The following is a 15,570-nucleotide window of genomic DNA, read 5'->3' as shown; positions in this document are numbered from 1 at the left end:
GGGCGTGATCCTGGAGTCCTGGGATCGAGTCCCACATCGGGCTCCCTACATGGAGCCTGCTTCTCCCTCTGCCTATGTCTCTGCCTCTCTGTGTCTATGAATAAACAAATAAAATATTAAAAAATAAAATAAAATGTGAGGGTGCCTAGGAAGCTCACTGGGTTAAGCATCTGCCTTCAGCTCAGGTCATGATCCCAGGGTCCTGGAATCAAGTCCTGCATCAGGGTCCCTGCTCCTCGAGGAGTCTGCTTCCCTCTCTCTCTCTACCCCTCTCCCCTTGCTCATGCTCTCTCAAGGTTTCATTCTCTCTCTCAATTAATAAAATTTTTTAAAAATAAAAATAACAAAATTTCAAAAAATAAAGATATTCTTCTTGCTTGACCGTCTCACAACTGTTTCATTTTTATAGCATACATGCTCAAGGAAATTTTATACACACTTCCGTGTTAAAATTTAACAGAATGTAGCCTATCTATTAGCTTATCCTAACACACTAGAAGGGCAAGAAATGAAAAAAATACATAGTTGTTAAATGAATGGGCTAGAAAAGGATAATACAGAGGTGACTGATGACACATGGTTTCAAAGACACTATCTCCACAACAGCCCTAGTACCTAGGAATAGTTTTCACATTTATGCCTGAGAAAAGAATAAGGATTGAACAAATGAGTGAAGATTTTAAGGTTCACAGCAAAATCCTATTGAAACCGCCATCCCTTCTTTTCTTTCAGCCTTAAAATTGTGCACCAATTGTCTCTGAAAACTCCAAGCTCCTTAAGAGTTAGGGCCAAATTTAATCTACTTAACAAGACTGTTATCACAATGTCATAGCGCCGTCATGCTTTTTAATACTACTGGTAGAAAATTCTCATTGAATACTATTTTGTCTACATAAAAATCACTTTGGAGATTTTCTTAAAAGTATGTTAGTTCTAAAAAACGGCTAAGAATTCCTAGGTTACCTTAACAAAGTGTTCAAACTAAGTACCAAACTAATGATTTTTGCCACCAACAGTCATATCTTTAAAAATGACACCAAAGGGTCACAATCTCTCTGAGCAGTCTAGTCAATATACTCCTTTTGGGGAACCAGCCCTTTCCCAATCCACATTAATACCGCTCTGATCCATGTGGGATGGAAAAATTAAACCAGCAACGTGACTCAGGCAAGAGCAATTAAATTAGCCTATTTCCCCTATTTCCCATTATCATAAATGGGCACAAGCCAATCCAATCAGAGACCTCCCACGGACTTTTAAGATTTCATTTATTCATTCATGAGAGACAGAGAGAGGCAGAGACATAGGCAAAGGGAGAAGCAGGCTCCATGCAGCGAGCCCGATGCGGGACTCATCCCAGGACCCCGCGATCAGGACCTGAACAGAAGGCAGATACTCAACCGCTGAGCCACCCAGGCGTCCCCTCCCATGGACTTTTGCCAGAGATGAGAAAAGCACTGTCCTATTTAAGATCCTGAGTACTCTAGACCACTGTAATTACAGTAGAGCTGCGAGGGAGCATGTCTCCAAAACAGGGACAAAGCTCACCTATACTTAGGGAATCATCAGGGATGCAAGATGATCTCCAGTGATGTTTAAAGCTAAAGAAGCAATATTCCTAGAGTTTTCAGACACGAGAACAAACTAGTTGGGCTTCTCTTTGCATCCTAATACAGCTGTTTCCCTGTGAAACAAGCAGAACATGTTCCACATAGGAAATGAGACACACTACCAAGTAGGCAAAAGGAAGTTTTTTACAAAAAAAAAAGTACTCTAAGAATGTCGTCGTCCTATCCTAAAAGTACCACAAACGGAACCCTCGTAAAATACAGCAGTTCGTAGGCGTCTGTTTTTGTTCAGGTAACAAATCCACTCCATGTGCATACCTGCTTGTGAGCAAACTGATTTTAAACAGCCGATCTTGAACACTCTGTCACTGAAGCCTAATTTCAAATAATTGTAGCTCCTAACCTTTGTGATCTTCCGTCATTCGATCATGATGAATCTAAGACCGCTCATCCCAAATTAAAGGAAATGTAGTAAGTACTAGACGTTCGTTCCAGGGCCCCAAATCCCACTCCTTCAAGCAACGACTATTATTACGAAAGCTCAACCTGGCCAAGCAAGTTTTCGCGGTGATGCAAAAGTGGGGGCAGGGTGGAGTCCCGAAGACCCCAAAAAGTGAGAATTCCTTCGAGGAAGATGTGGCAAGAGAGTGCAGTCGGGGCCGACCGTGCGTCCCAGGTGGACGGTGGCCGAGCCCCAGCCGACCAGGGGCTGCGGCGCTGGGGCGTGCGGGGCCGGCAGGGGAGCGGCCCGGGGAGCCGCGGAGCGGGAAGAGGGGAGCAGGGCCCGCCGGCGCTCCCGCTCACCGGGAAGGAATGCGGACCACACCTACGCCGGCCGGCCGGGCGGGGCGGGGCGGGGCGGCCCGGCTCCGGCTCCCGCTCCCGCCGCGGGGGCGAGGGCGAGGGCGAGGGCGAGGGAGGCCCCGGGCAGGCGCAGGAAGCCGCGGGGCAGCCGGCCCGGCCCGGCCCGGCCCGGCGCACCTTCCCGCCGCCGGCCCGAGGCCCACCCACCTCAGGAGCGTCTCGAGCGCGCCCTCGTGCTTGTCCAGCGGGCGTCCGAGCGCGGCCCGGCGCAGCTTGCTGAGCTCCTCCGCCGCGCGGCAGTACTGGGCCTGCTCCTCGCCGCCGCTCGGGTACGTCTGCTGGATGAACTTCACCAGCGGCTTGGCCAGGTCCACCTCCGAAGTCTTCTTCAACTGTACCGAGATGAACGTCGCCATGGCGAGCACCTCGGCCGCTGTTCGGGCCGCAGAGACCGCGGGGCGGTGACGAGAGGCGGGCGGGCGGGCGGACCAACTAGCCGACGGACGGGATCTCCGCCGGGGCTTTGGGTCCGGCCACTTCCGGGAGCCCCCACGCAGGCGCAGTCGGCGCGTCGCCGCGGTCACGTGAGGCAGCCGGCCCCGCAGCGTCGTCTGGGCCCCGCCCGGCGTGGGCCGCGCGGCGAGGAGCCGGCTCCTCCCGCGGGTGCTGGGCCCGTCCGAGCGCTTTGGCGCACAAGTCGCTGTTCCTCCCCTCGCACAGCTCTGAAGTAGGTGCTGCCACCTTGCAGTCTCAGGGTTATTGTGACCTATGGCAGTTCACTGAAGGGACCGCTAAGCGCAGAGACTGAGCGCGCAGTGAGTCGGCTGAGCCAGTGTCCTGCCACTGTGCAGCTCACGGTCAGGTCAGGGCGCAGGAGGTAAGGTGGACAAGGCATGGTCCGCAACGCGGGGTGCTTGGGATGTGCGATGGTAGGGTCCCGTGGGAGACCCTGATTTAAACAAGAGGATTAGAGAAGGCGTCTCTGGGAAGGTTCACGTACGACCTGCGGTGTGACAGGTGCTTGGCATTAGAAGGGGAGAGTGGCGAGGCCAGGGGAGAGTGGCCTCCCAGGCCGAGTGAGCGCAAGTGCAAGGGCCCCAGGGCGCAGGCACCGCCCTTGTTCTGGGACTTGGAGCAAACCGTGGCAAAAATGTAAAGACCCTATGGGGAATGGAATGAAATAAAAATCGGAGGGGTAAGCAGGCATCCATCAATCGCAGCTTTAGAGGCCTAGTTAAAGAATTTGTATTACAGAATAAATGCAAAGGAAGCGATAAATGGAATTTAAGCAATATTGGCATGATAGAATTTATATTTTTTTATCAAAGATATTTTTATTTATTTGAGAGAGACAATTCATGAGCGAAAGAGAGCAGGAGCAGGGGGAGAGGGGGAGGGAAAGGGAAAGGAAGAAGCAGGCTCCCAGCTGAGCAGGGAGCCCGTCACAGGGCGCTCACGGGGCTCGGTCCAGGGACCCTGAGGTCATGACCTGATCCCAAAGCAGATGCTTAACCCACTGAGCCACCCAGGGGGCCCCTAGAATTTACATTTTAAAAAAAGCCACCCTGTGTATCAACCTGATATTGTACCTCTTGATGGGATGTAGTATGAAGTACATAATATCATCTATGATATATTCCAAGCAAAAATGTTTAACTTGAGTCACAGAATAGTGTATGTTACAGTATCTCACTTTGATTACAAATACAAAATATGTGTATCTGTACTACAAAAAAATCTAGAATTATACTGTAAGGTGTTAGCAGTTGTAATCTTTGGAAGTAGAAATATATTTTTTTATTTTCTTATTTTTACCTTTTTTTGTAATAGTTGAATTTTGCTACATTTTTTAATTTTTTTATTGAAGCGTAGCTTACCCACCATGTTACATTAGTTTCAGGTGTACAACATAGTGATTTACAAGTCTGCAAATTATGCTCTGCTCACCACAAGTGTAGCTACCATATGTCACCATACAATGCTATTACAATACCATTGACTATATTCCCTGTGCTGTACCCTTTGTCTCCATGACTTATTCATTCCATAACTGGAAACCTCTCCCACTTCACTTCACCCATTTTGCCCATCCCCTGACAGCCATCAGCTCTACTTATGGGTTTTGCCTATCTTTTTTATGTAAGTTTTTTACAGAGCATATGCTACTTTTGTTATAAAAGTTTATTTCACCAAATTTTTGTGTGTTTTTTTATTAATAAAAAATTCTAAGTTAAAATAGCCACTTTGGCTACTAAGTAGAGAATGTATTAAAGAAAGGCAAAGTGGAAGTAAGGAGGCAAGTCATGAGATCATGCCAGAAATCCAGGCAAGAGGTCAAGAAAGCTAACATTAGCAGGAGTGAGCTAAATTCATGTGTTTTTTGAGTTACAAACCGAAGAATTTACTGATAATCAGTATAGGAAGGTGAAGAGAATAGAGTGACCACAGATGGCTCCTGGCTTCAGTGCCTGAATTTCTGAGTGGTCAGTAGAATCATTTACTAATACAAGGAAAACTGATCATCCGCTGATGGGGGCAGGTGATGGGGAGTGTTTGTACCTAGCCATTCAAATGGAGTCAATAAATTCACAATTGGGCTTATGAGATTAGAGCTTCAGAGAGAGGTCCTGTTTTGGAATCAGCAGTCAGCCTACAAATTATTTTTAAATCCCTGGGACTATAAAGGAACACAGAGAGATAGAAATAGGTCAGAAGCTATCAATTAGGAAAAATAGGATCAGAGTAGGTATATTTTTAAGGCAGAATATGATGGAGTATCTTATAGGTTGGTTGACAAAAATGATGCACTGGAGAGAGAATGAAAAATCAGAAGAGCCTAAGGCGCAAAGCACATGAAAGGAGGAGAAGAAAGGGTAACCATAACTGGGAGGGTAGGAGAGAGGGATTAACTGTCAGAAAGATGTGGGATAAATCATTTGTTGAGGCAGATGGGGAATGAACATAGATGTGGTTAACTGTATGGCATTGGTAAAGGGAAGATTAAAGTGATCCTCTGATGGAATTTAAAATAAAATCCAAACCCTACTATAGTGTGATCTGTTTCTTCATTATCTTTTCAGTTTCATATTTTGTCACTTGTTCCTCATTTATTACTGCCCAGTCACATTGGTCTTATTTCAGTTCTCAAATTCACTAAGATCTTTCTTTCCAAATATGACAATACTTCCCCCCCTCACTTTCTTCATATACATACATTGAAATGTCTCCTCTCCATCATACCATTTAGATTCCCCCTTTGTTAATGTCTAATTCAGCTATTGTTTATTTCCTTCAAAACATTTATCCGAACTAGCAAATATTTTTGTTGTTGTTGATTGAATTTTTGTCTGACTTCCCCACTAGAATGTAAGCAAATTGTGTTTTCTTTTTAATACTGTTGTACCCAGCACTTGGCATGTGGTAGGCACTCAGTAAATATTTTTTAAATCAGTTTCACTGCTTTAAAAAAAAATTCAGATTTCTACTATCAAAGTAACAACGCCTTTCTCAGTAATATACCCTCATTAATTTGGCATAAGCCAGGGACGCCTGGGTAGCTCAGTAGTTGAGTGTCTGTGTGATCCCGGGGTCCTGGGATAGAGTCCCTCATCGGGCTCCCTGCAGAGAGCCTGCTTCTCTCTCTGCCTGTGTCTCTGCTGCTGTGTCGCTCATGAATAAATAAATAAATAAATATTTGAGAAGAATTTGGCATACGCCAGTGTTGTTAATTAGGCAATAATCATTAATTAGGCAGTAGGCCAGTGGCCAAAGAAGGACGGTATATTAGGATAAGATACCTTTGTGTTCTGATAATAAACAATTTCAAAATCTTAGTATCCTAACAAAATACACATTTGTCTCTTGTGCACACAAAGTCCTATATAAGACAGCTAATTATCTCAACATGAGATGCCACTTTCAAAGGGGAAGAAGAAATCTATGGCATCGTGCAGCAGCTATTCAATGCCTCAGCCCTCACTTCCACTCAGATCTAACTGGCTAGAACCTCTCACATGGTCCCATCAAACTGCAGTGGGACTGGGAAAGGTAGTCTTCTCCATGCCCATGAAGGAGGGGGAGACTGGATATTAAGGAGCAACAGTGATCCATTCCAAGAATGAGTTTCACTTGCTTCCAAACTTAATGGTAACATTGATTTTCCATCTGTGTAGTGAAACTCCATAAAATGCATTCATAGAGTATAGTAGTCTCAGTGTAATGTTTGGGGAGGAAGGATATTAAATCAGTAGATTTTCCTCCCTGATAATCTGTAGTTCCGGTAAGCCCATCATTATCCCCACTGATTGAACCAATGGAAATAATCGCCTCTTTAGAAGGATAGAACCCCACTGAAAACAGGTAAGTTTCAAAACAGAGTTTTTGAAGTCCATATTGAGACAATAGCCTGAAATTAAGCACTTATGATTTCTAGAGGAGTTAAGCTTTGCTGATGTTGTTTAAGATTTATTCATTTATTTGAGAGAGTGACAGAGAAGGGGGAAGGGCAGAAGGAGAGAAGCAGACTCCCTGCTGGGCTCAAACCTAGGAACCTGAGATGATGACCTGAGCTGAAATCAAGAATGGGACACTTAACCAATGGGCCACCCAGGGGCCCCTGGCATCAAGATTTGTTGAGGAAAAAGAGGCTTATAGTAGCCAAGCCCAGAAGGAGGCCACAAAAAAGAGCTTTTTAAAGGAATAAGAGAGTAAATAGGTTTGATGGAAGGAAAGTTCCCACAATGTAAGAAAGAGAAGGCCTTTGGGTGCTGAGAGGAAGGGTCTGAAAGAGAGTGAAGGGCAGAGGGTTAATGCGGTGTCCCCACTTCCTTACTCCACACTCTAGAGTGTTGGGTAGCCAGGGGACAGGGGACGGCCTCAGGGGAGGAGATGAGTAGAAACAAAGAGACAATGAAATCAAGAACAGCAAGAATGGTACCCCTGTGTCACCTGTAGAGACACATCCTGTGTAAGGAACGGAAAGCAGGGAATGGTGCTGGGCAGAGGCACTGGGTTTTTTGCAGTATGTAATAAAGAACTATTTGTCTCTTAAATCTATTTGCATATTTAACTTCTAAAAAAATGTTAAAATGTATGCAAAAAAAAGTCATTTTTTCCACATACAGGAGTGTAAATTTTGTCTACATAGCACCAAAATTTTTTAGTTTAAATTCAATTAATTGGGACGCCTGCGTGGCTCAGCAGTTAGGCATCTGCCTTTGGCCCAGGGTGTGATCCCAGGATCCAGGATCGAGTCCTGTCCCCATCGGGCTCCTTGCGGGGAGGCTGCTTCTCCCTCAGCCTGTGTCTCTGCCTCCCTCTCTCTCTCTGTGTGTCTCTCATGAATAAATAAATAAAATCTTAAAAAAAAATGAATTCAATTAATTAACGTACAGTGTATTATTAGTTTCAGAGATAGAGTTCAGTGATTCATGAGTCTTATATAATACCCAGTCTCATTACATCACTTGCCTTCCTTAATGCCCCTCACCGACTTACTCCAACCCCCTATTCCCAAGCCCTCCATCGACCCTCAGTTTGTTTCCCATGATTAGGATTCTCTTATGGTTTGTCTACTGCCCTGATTTCTTGTTCTATTTTTCCCTCCCTCCCCCTATGATCCACTGTTTTGTTTCTTAAATTCTACATATGAGTGAGATCATTTAATACTTTTCTTTCTCTGATTTATTTTGCTTAACATAATACCCTCTAGTTCCATCCATGTCATTGCAAATGGCAAGATTTCATTTTTTGATTGCTAAATAATATCCCATTGTGTATATATACTATATCTTCTTTGCCCATCTGTCAGTGGACATCTGGGCTCTTTCCATAATTGGCTACTGTGGACATTGCTGCTATAGACATTGGGGTTCAGGTGCCCCTTTGAATCACTACATTTCTATCTTTGGGGTAAATACCCAGTAGTGCAATTGCTGGGTCAGGGTACCTCTATTTTCACTTTTTGAGGAACTTCTATACTGTTTTCCAGAGTAGCTGCACCAGCTTACCTTCCTACCAACAGTGTAAGAGGGTTCCCATTTCTCTGCATCCTTGCCAACATCTGTGGTTTCCTGACTTGTTAATTTTAGCCTTTCTGACATTTAAGGTGGTATTTCATTGTGGTTTCAATTTGTATTTCCCTGATACTGAGTGATGTTGAGCATCTTTTCATGTGTCTGTTTGTATATCTTCTATCTATTTGTATATCTTCTTTGGAGAAATGTCTGTTCATATCTTCTGCCCATTTTTTGATTGGATTTTTGTTCTTTGGGTGTTGTGTTTGATAAGCTCTTTATAGATTTTAGATATTAGCCCTTTATCTGATAAGACATTTGCAAATATCTTCTCCCATTCTGTTGGTTGTCTTTTGGCTTTGTTGACTGTTTCCTTTGCTGTGCAAAAACTTTTTATATTGATGAGGTCACAATAGTTCATTTTTGCCTTTGTTTCTCTTGCCTTTGGAGACATGTCCAGCAAAAAAGTTGCTGCAGCTGAGGTCACAAAAGTTGCTGCCTATGTTCTCCTCTAGGATTTTGATGGATTCCTGTCATACATATAGGTCTTTCATCCATTTTGAGTCAATTTTTGTGTGTGGTGTAAGAGAATGGTCCAGTTACATTCTTTTGCATGTGGCTGCCAATTTTCCCAACACCATCTGTTGAAGAGACTTTTTTCATTACATATTCTTTCCTGCTTTGTCGAAGATGAATTGACCATAGAGTTGAAGGTCCATATCTGGGTTCTCTATTCTGTTCCATTGGTCTGTGTTGTCTACTTTTGTGCCAGTACCATACTGTCTTGATGATTACAGCTTTGTATTAGAGCTTGAAGTTCGGAATTGTGATGCCACCAGCTTTTTTCTTTTCTTTTTTAAGATTTTATTCACTTATTCATGAGAGAGACAGAGACAGAGAGAGGCAGAGACACAGGCAGAGGGAGAAGCAGGCTCCATGCTGGGAGCTCAATATGAAACTCGATCTCGGGACTCCAGGACCATGTCCTGAGCTGAAGGCAGACGCTTAACCAGTGAGCCCCCCAGGCATCCCTGCTTTTCTTTTTCAACATTCCTTTGGTTATTCGGGGTCTTTTTGGTTCCATACAAATTTTAGGATTATCTGCTCCAGCTCTGTGAAAAAAGTTGATGGTATTTTGATAGGGATTGCATTGAATATGTAGATTGCTCTAGGGAGCATAGATATTTTAACAATATTTTTCTCCCAATCCATGACCATGGAACATTTTTCCATTTATTTGTGTCTTCCTCAATTTCTTTCATGAGTGTTCTATAGTTTTCAGAGTACAGATCCTTTGCCTCTTTGGTTAGGTTTTAAATTTTTCTTTAATTTTATTTATTTATTCATGAGAGACAGAGAGAGAGACAGAGAGAGAGAGAGAGGAGAGGGAGAAGCAGGCTCCATGCAGGGAGCCTGATGTGGGACTCCATCCCAGGTCTCCAGGATCAGGCTCTGGGCCGAAGGCAGGCGCTAAACTGCTGAGCCACCTGGGCTGCCCTGGTTAGGTTTTTTTCCTAGGTATTCTATGGGTTCTGGTACAATTGTAAATGGAATCGACTTCTTAATTTCCCTTTCTTCTATCTCTTTGTTATGGCACCAAGATTTTTAAAAATAAGTAGGGACACCATTAAGTCTTTTATCTAGAATGACTCCCTAGGTAAACCTGCTCTCATCCTATATACTACTGCTCATATTTCCATCAGTTGCCACTTCTCTAATACCATTCACATTGAAATAACTACTGCTCCTTTCCACCAGAGTGTCTCCTAGATGACAGTCATTTCACTTCAGTAAGATAACTTCTAAGAATAAAGTATCCAAATTATTTTTTAAATGCTTTATGGAATAGAAATAAACATTTCTGGAGAGCTGAAAATTATCTGGTGGGCATCTGAACACTGAGAGCATGTTTCAAGACTCCTATTTTCACTAAAATCCAATATTTATTTAAGTATTTCAAGTTGAAAAAGGAGCACGCCCACCCTTTCACCCTGACTTTTGTTGTTAATTTGCTTTTACAGCTATATAAGAATATGTCTTTAGTCTGTTTCCTGAAACATACATTAGCTCTGTTTCAGATTCAGGGAGCAGTTACTAAGTGTTATTAGTGTCTCTTCATATTAAACATACTTGTGTTTCTTCATAAGAAAATTATGTATATACACAGAGTATGTGTAATTTCAGTTATCTTTGGTTACTTAATATTTATGATCTTGTACTAAAAAACGAACCCTGTAAGCCTTGTGGTACAAAGCATCGATAACATTAGGATGACCATACTAAGTTATTCAGCAAATATCTCTGAATTCCACTGTATGCCAAGCAAAATTTAAATCAAGAGAATTCTGTAACCAACCTATTAATCTATTGTATATATTGTATATATGTACAGAGGTCTTGATTCTATCCTCACAGAGGATAGTTTGGGAGATAATTCATAGGGAGAGGTCTAGGAGTTAAGGAAAGCCCTAAAACAGCAGATGTGCAACAGACCTACCGAGTAGCCAGGGATGAAGGGCTCCAGAAGGAAGCTCCCCAAGAGAAAAAAAGAAAAATAGATGAGATTAGATACACTACCTGATATGATAGAGGTTTCAAGAAAAAATATATTATCAGGAAGAAGGAAAGAATTGACAGTGATACTCTAAGAAAAAAGCCTGAGCAAGTAAAGATATAAATCATAGCACATAGTCTAGTATGCGATTAACAAAATTTGCAGTCTTAATAAATACTAATTGTTTAAAGGTTTTATTTTTAAGTAATCTCTACCCCCAACTTGAATTTACAACTCTGAGATCAAAAGTCACATGCTCTACTGACTGAACCATCCAGGTGCCTCTAAACACTGATATTTTTAAGGTTATGTCCATGAGTTTTCTTCCTGAAAAAATTACTATTTTGTCTTTGTAATTAATTTGTTGTAATATACTGGGAAACTGTACAAATATATTGTTCCTCATTACAAATTTTTCCACTGTTTTTTTCATGCTTTGATGATTCTTGCCTGGACCTCTTATTTCTATGATGGTTGCAAAATGGAAACTTTCTTATCCATCATTCCTCCTATATTTATTAGTTGGCATTATTTAACAAGGAAGAATTTTCCTTTTTCTCCCATTTATTTATTCATTCAGTTATATATTTGTTTATATCATCATGGACTCGTGGATTTTTATTTTTTCAGTAGATCATAATCTTTTCCTATCATGATGTATTTTGATACTCTATTTCATCTAAGATTTGACCAATGGAAGCACCTTCAGTCTGGCTCCTGTGTTCTTTTACCCCCAATAAGTGAATTTAAAATTTCAGGGGTGCTTGGGTGGCTCCGCAGGTTGAGTGCCCAGTCTTGGTTTGGCTCAGGTCATGATTTCAGGATCGTGGGATCTAGCCCTGTGTGGGGCTCAGCAGAGAGTCTGCTTCTCTCCCTTCTCTCTCTCTCTTTCCCTCTGCCCCTCCCCCTGCCTGCACACACTTTTTCTCTCAAATAACTAAATCTTTAAAAAGTGAAAAAAATAAAATTTCAAACACAGTATAGAATTTTAAAGTGAACATCTCCATATCCACCACCTAGATTCTAATATTAACATTTTATTACCACATGTATCTATCTTTATCACACATCTACCTAATCTTCCCTCTATCCATCTATCCATTAATCTATCTTACTTTTTGGATATATTTCATGGTACATTGAAAACATCAGAAAGGAAAAGTAGAATAAGTAATTTGATAAATAGGTGATGAGAATCAAAAGATATTTAAATGATATCATCAAATGTCATTTAAAGCTGACAAATCATGGGTAGCTATGAATAGCTAAAGGATTTAAAAGGAATATTGCTCAGGGATGATCCAAAGAAGATGCATTTGGAAGCAACGTAGGTGGATTAAAACTAATAATGTGTAATACATCATTATGAGAGATGTTGCCTTACAAATTATAGGGCAGACAAAAAAATATATTTTACTGTGTTGTTAGGCTGTACTCTGTCAAAATTAGTATTTGTCTTACTGTTGATGATTCAACAGTAACATGCAGCACCTGTAAGAGAACAAAGTGACTCATCTACCTACTTTTTGTGGCCTGGGTAGTCAAAGTTCCCCACTCAAACTTGGACTATGAGTGGACTTCAGTGCTTTAACCCATCACAGTCTCCCCAGGATATTGGTCTAGTGGTTCTCAGTGAGAGGTAATTCTGTCTCCCAGAGGACATGTTGCAATATCTGGGGATATTTTTGGTTTTCACAATTTGAGGGGGCGGAGAATGATGGGGGAGGGATGCTACTGGCATCTAGTCGGTAGAAGCCAGTGATGCTACTTACAATTCACAATGCAGTGCCCCACAACAAAAACTTATCCAGCCCAAAACATCAGCAGTAACAAGAGAGATTCACTCTTGAGAAATATACTGTTCAGAACAGGCTCCAAATTTTGAGGAATATACTGCTAGGAGTATAGTCCAGTCCATTCGAAGGAGTGGGTTGTTCCAAAGAATGAATGAAGACTTTGAGGCATGAGAAAGAAGCATTGTTTAAAGAGACTGGTGGAAAAAATAAAATAAATAAAATAAATGAAAAAAATAAAGAGACTGGTGGCTAAGAAAAGGGGAGAAAAATCAGGACGTGGAGTATAACAATGAGGGTTGAATTTCATCAGGACTTTTCCATTAAACTAAGGAGAAAGTGGGGTGCCTGGGTGGCTCAGTGGTTGAGCATCTGCCTTTGGCTCAGGGCATGATTCTAGGATTGAGTCCCACATCGGGCTCCCTGCATGGAGCCTGCTTCTCCTTCTGCCTGTGTCTCTGCCTCTCTCTGTGTCTCTTGTGAATAAAAAAATGAAAATATTTTTTCAAATAAAATAAATTCAAAAACTTAGGAGAAAGGCATTGTCATGTTTGTTGTATTGTTGCCCCAACTCTTACTAAATGGAGAATGAAGGAGCAAAGAACTGGCCCCTCATTCACACCTCTGCTGACCCCAGGAAGAAGGAGCTACATCCTGTCTTGGTGACTGTGTCTAGGAGTTCCAGGTGGTGACCAGCAGCAGCATGACAAGTGTTCCCATGGAAATGAGAGCACCAAAGAGGAATACATGTGCAAGGGCAGGGTACGAAGTACAACTAAAGGGTTTAAGATAAGTTGCTTTATCTGGTAAATGTCAAGGTCCTCCTACCTCCCATATACCTTCATTTATTCATCCTCTTTAAGTATTCTAATCTTCACCTGTTTGTCCTCACTTCTCTCTCTGTCCTTTATTTTAAGCTTTAAGGAATAAAGATGTGGCTTGAGCCTTAGATCATTAGTGTAATCCCATCCTCAAGCCCCAGTAATTCAGGGGGGAAAAAAAAAAGACCCAACTCTGGCTTTTGAGAGATAAAAAAGGTTTGCCAGAGGTCTCAGAGAAAGAAACATCTTTTTGTTCTTTTAGGAGAATTTGTGAATATGACCTTCCTTACTTTAGATCTGATGCAGAAACATTTCTCTGTATGTCAGAGTTCTTGCTTTTGCACAATAGAAATGAACTGTGAATAGTGTAAACAGAAAATAAATGTATTGACGGATATCAGGGAGTTCACAGAATTTCTGAGAAGGCCAGAAAATCAGGCTTCAGGGCCATACAGCAGAATATATCCTATTGCATAATTGCTCTAGGGAAAATATCACTGCTGGCCCACTGAGCACAAATACTCCACAGGCAAAGGGTGCTGGGCCCAGGGGTCTTCTGTCTGAACCTCTACAACTGTAGCCTCTGGAGATAGTACCTTGCCATAAGGCTTCTGCATGGTTCTTGTACCTTCGTGTCCCCAAGTTCCATCTGAATGCCCAGAAAGGGCACTGACCATGCAGCAAGCTGTAAAACAGAATTTCTAGATTCCATATTAGTGAATTAAGGACTCATACAACAGAGAACTCCCTATAGGAAGGGTTTTTAAAGTTGTTCTTTGGCATAAAGAATGCACATGTCAGCTATGCCTTGGGAGTTTTTACTATCTTGCAACCTTGATGGGGTATTAGGCTTTGGATGAAACTGACATGCAGAGAGTCAAGGATGGAAAGCTATAAAGAAACTAATGGTATCACTGAGATGTTGAATCAAACCAGAGCTAAAGCCCACCCTGTCTGTGGGAGGGAGGTCCACCACCCTATTGTTATTTGAACCTGTTTGAGTTGGATTTCTATTACTTACAAATGAATTCATCTTGAATTATATATAAACAAAAAATAATTGTAAAACACTGATAAATTTTTAACAATGGAATTTTTTTTTTTTTTTTTAGATTTTATTTATTCATGAGAGAGAGAGAGAGAGGTGCAGAGACACAGCCAGAGGGAGAAGCAGGTTCCATGCAGGCAGCCTGATGTGGGACTTGATCCCGGATTCCGGGATCATGCCCTAAGCCAAAGGCAGACGCTCAACCACTGAGCCACCCAGGGATCCCTAACAATGAAATTATTGATTATAAATTATGTACATTTTAAATATGTATTATATTACTAAATTACCTTCCAAAATTTTTCACTGTTTCCATTAGCAGTTTGTGAGAGTTTCTTCACACCTCACCCTCATACTAATTTTAATTTTTAGTTAATTTTTTATTTTTTACTTATTGCTTTTTAATATCTTTTACTTTAAAAAATTATATTTTTGATTTTTGATTTTTGATTTTAATATTTATTTTTAATATTTTATTTTTAATATTTATTAACCTGTTAGATGAAGAGTAGCATTCACTATGTTTTTAATCTTCATGTTCAATAACTTGAATATAAATAAAATAAGAACTCTTTTGTTAAGACTTATTTATTTTAAAAAAAAAAGACTTATTTATTTATTTGAGAGAGAGAGAATCTCTAGCAGATGCCTCGCTGAGTGTGGAGTCTGATGTGGGGCTCAATCCCATGGCCCATGAGATCATGACTTGAGCCAAAATCAAGAGTCAGACACTTAACCAACTGAATTACCCAGGCATCCCTAACAACTATTTTTAAGTGTTAGTTGTTTGTATTGTTTCTGTAGCTGCCTATTTTATCCTTTCACCCTTTTCCTATTGGATTGTTCATTTCTTTCCTTACTGACTTATAAGTGCTCTTTGTTTATGAAAAAAATATTCTTTTGTCATATATTTTATATCACCATTTTGTCACTTGTTTTTTTGTATGTATCTATTTTTAACATTCACT

General features: G+C 41.4%; 1 protein-coding gene across 2 annotated transcripts in view; it reads right to left on the bottom strand.

Moving 5' to 3' along the window:
* PDCD6IP (programmed cell death 6 interacting protein) overlaps positions 1-2,969 on the bottom strand; it is an 83,140-nt gene extending 80,171 nt beyond the window's left edge. The window contains exon 1 of one of the 2 annotated variants that reach the window (XM_026016437.2): positions 2,580-2,969. In XM_026016437.2, coding sequence (XP_025872222.1) covers positions 2,580-2,788 — 209 coding nt within the window. In that variant the 5' untranslated portion in view covers positions 2,789-2,969. The remainder of the gene's footprint in view (positions 1-2,579) is intronic. The other variant, XM_026016436.2, reaches the window with a different exon arrangement.
* Positions 2,970-15,570: the final 12,601 nt, after the last annotated feature.

The sequence above is a fragment of the Vulpes vulpes genome, chromosome 11 (assembly GCF_048418805.1).
Source record: "Vulpes vulpes isolate BD-2025 chromosome 11, VulVul3, whole genome shotgun sequence".
Classification (NCBI taxonomy): Eukaryota; Metazoa; Chordata; class Mammalia; order Carnivora; family Canidae; genus Vulpes; species Vulpes vulpes.
This window is presented reverse-complemented; position numbering and strand designations above follow the sequence as displayed.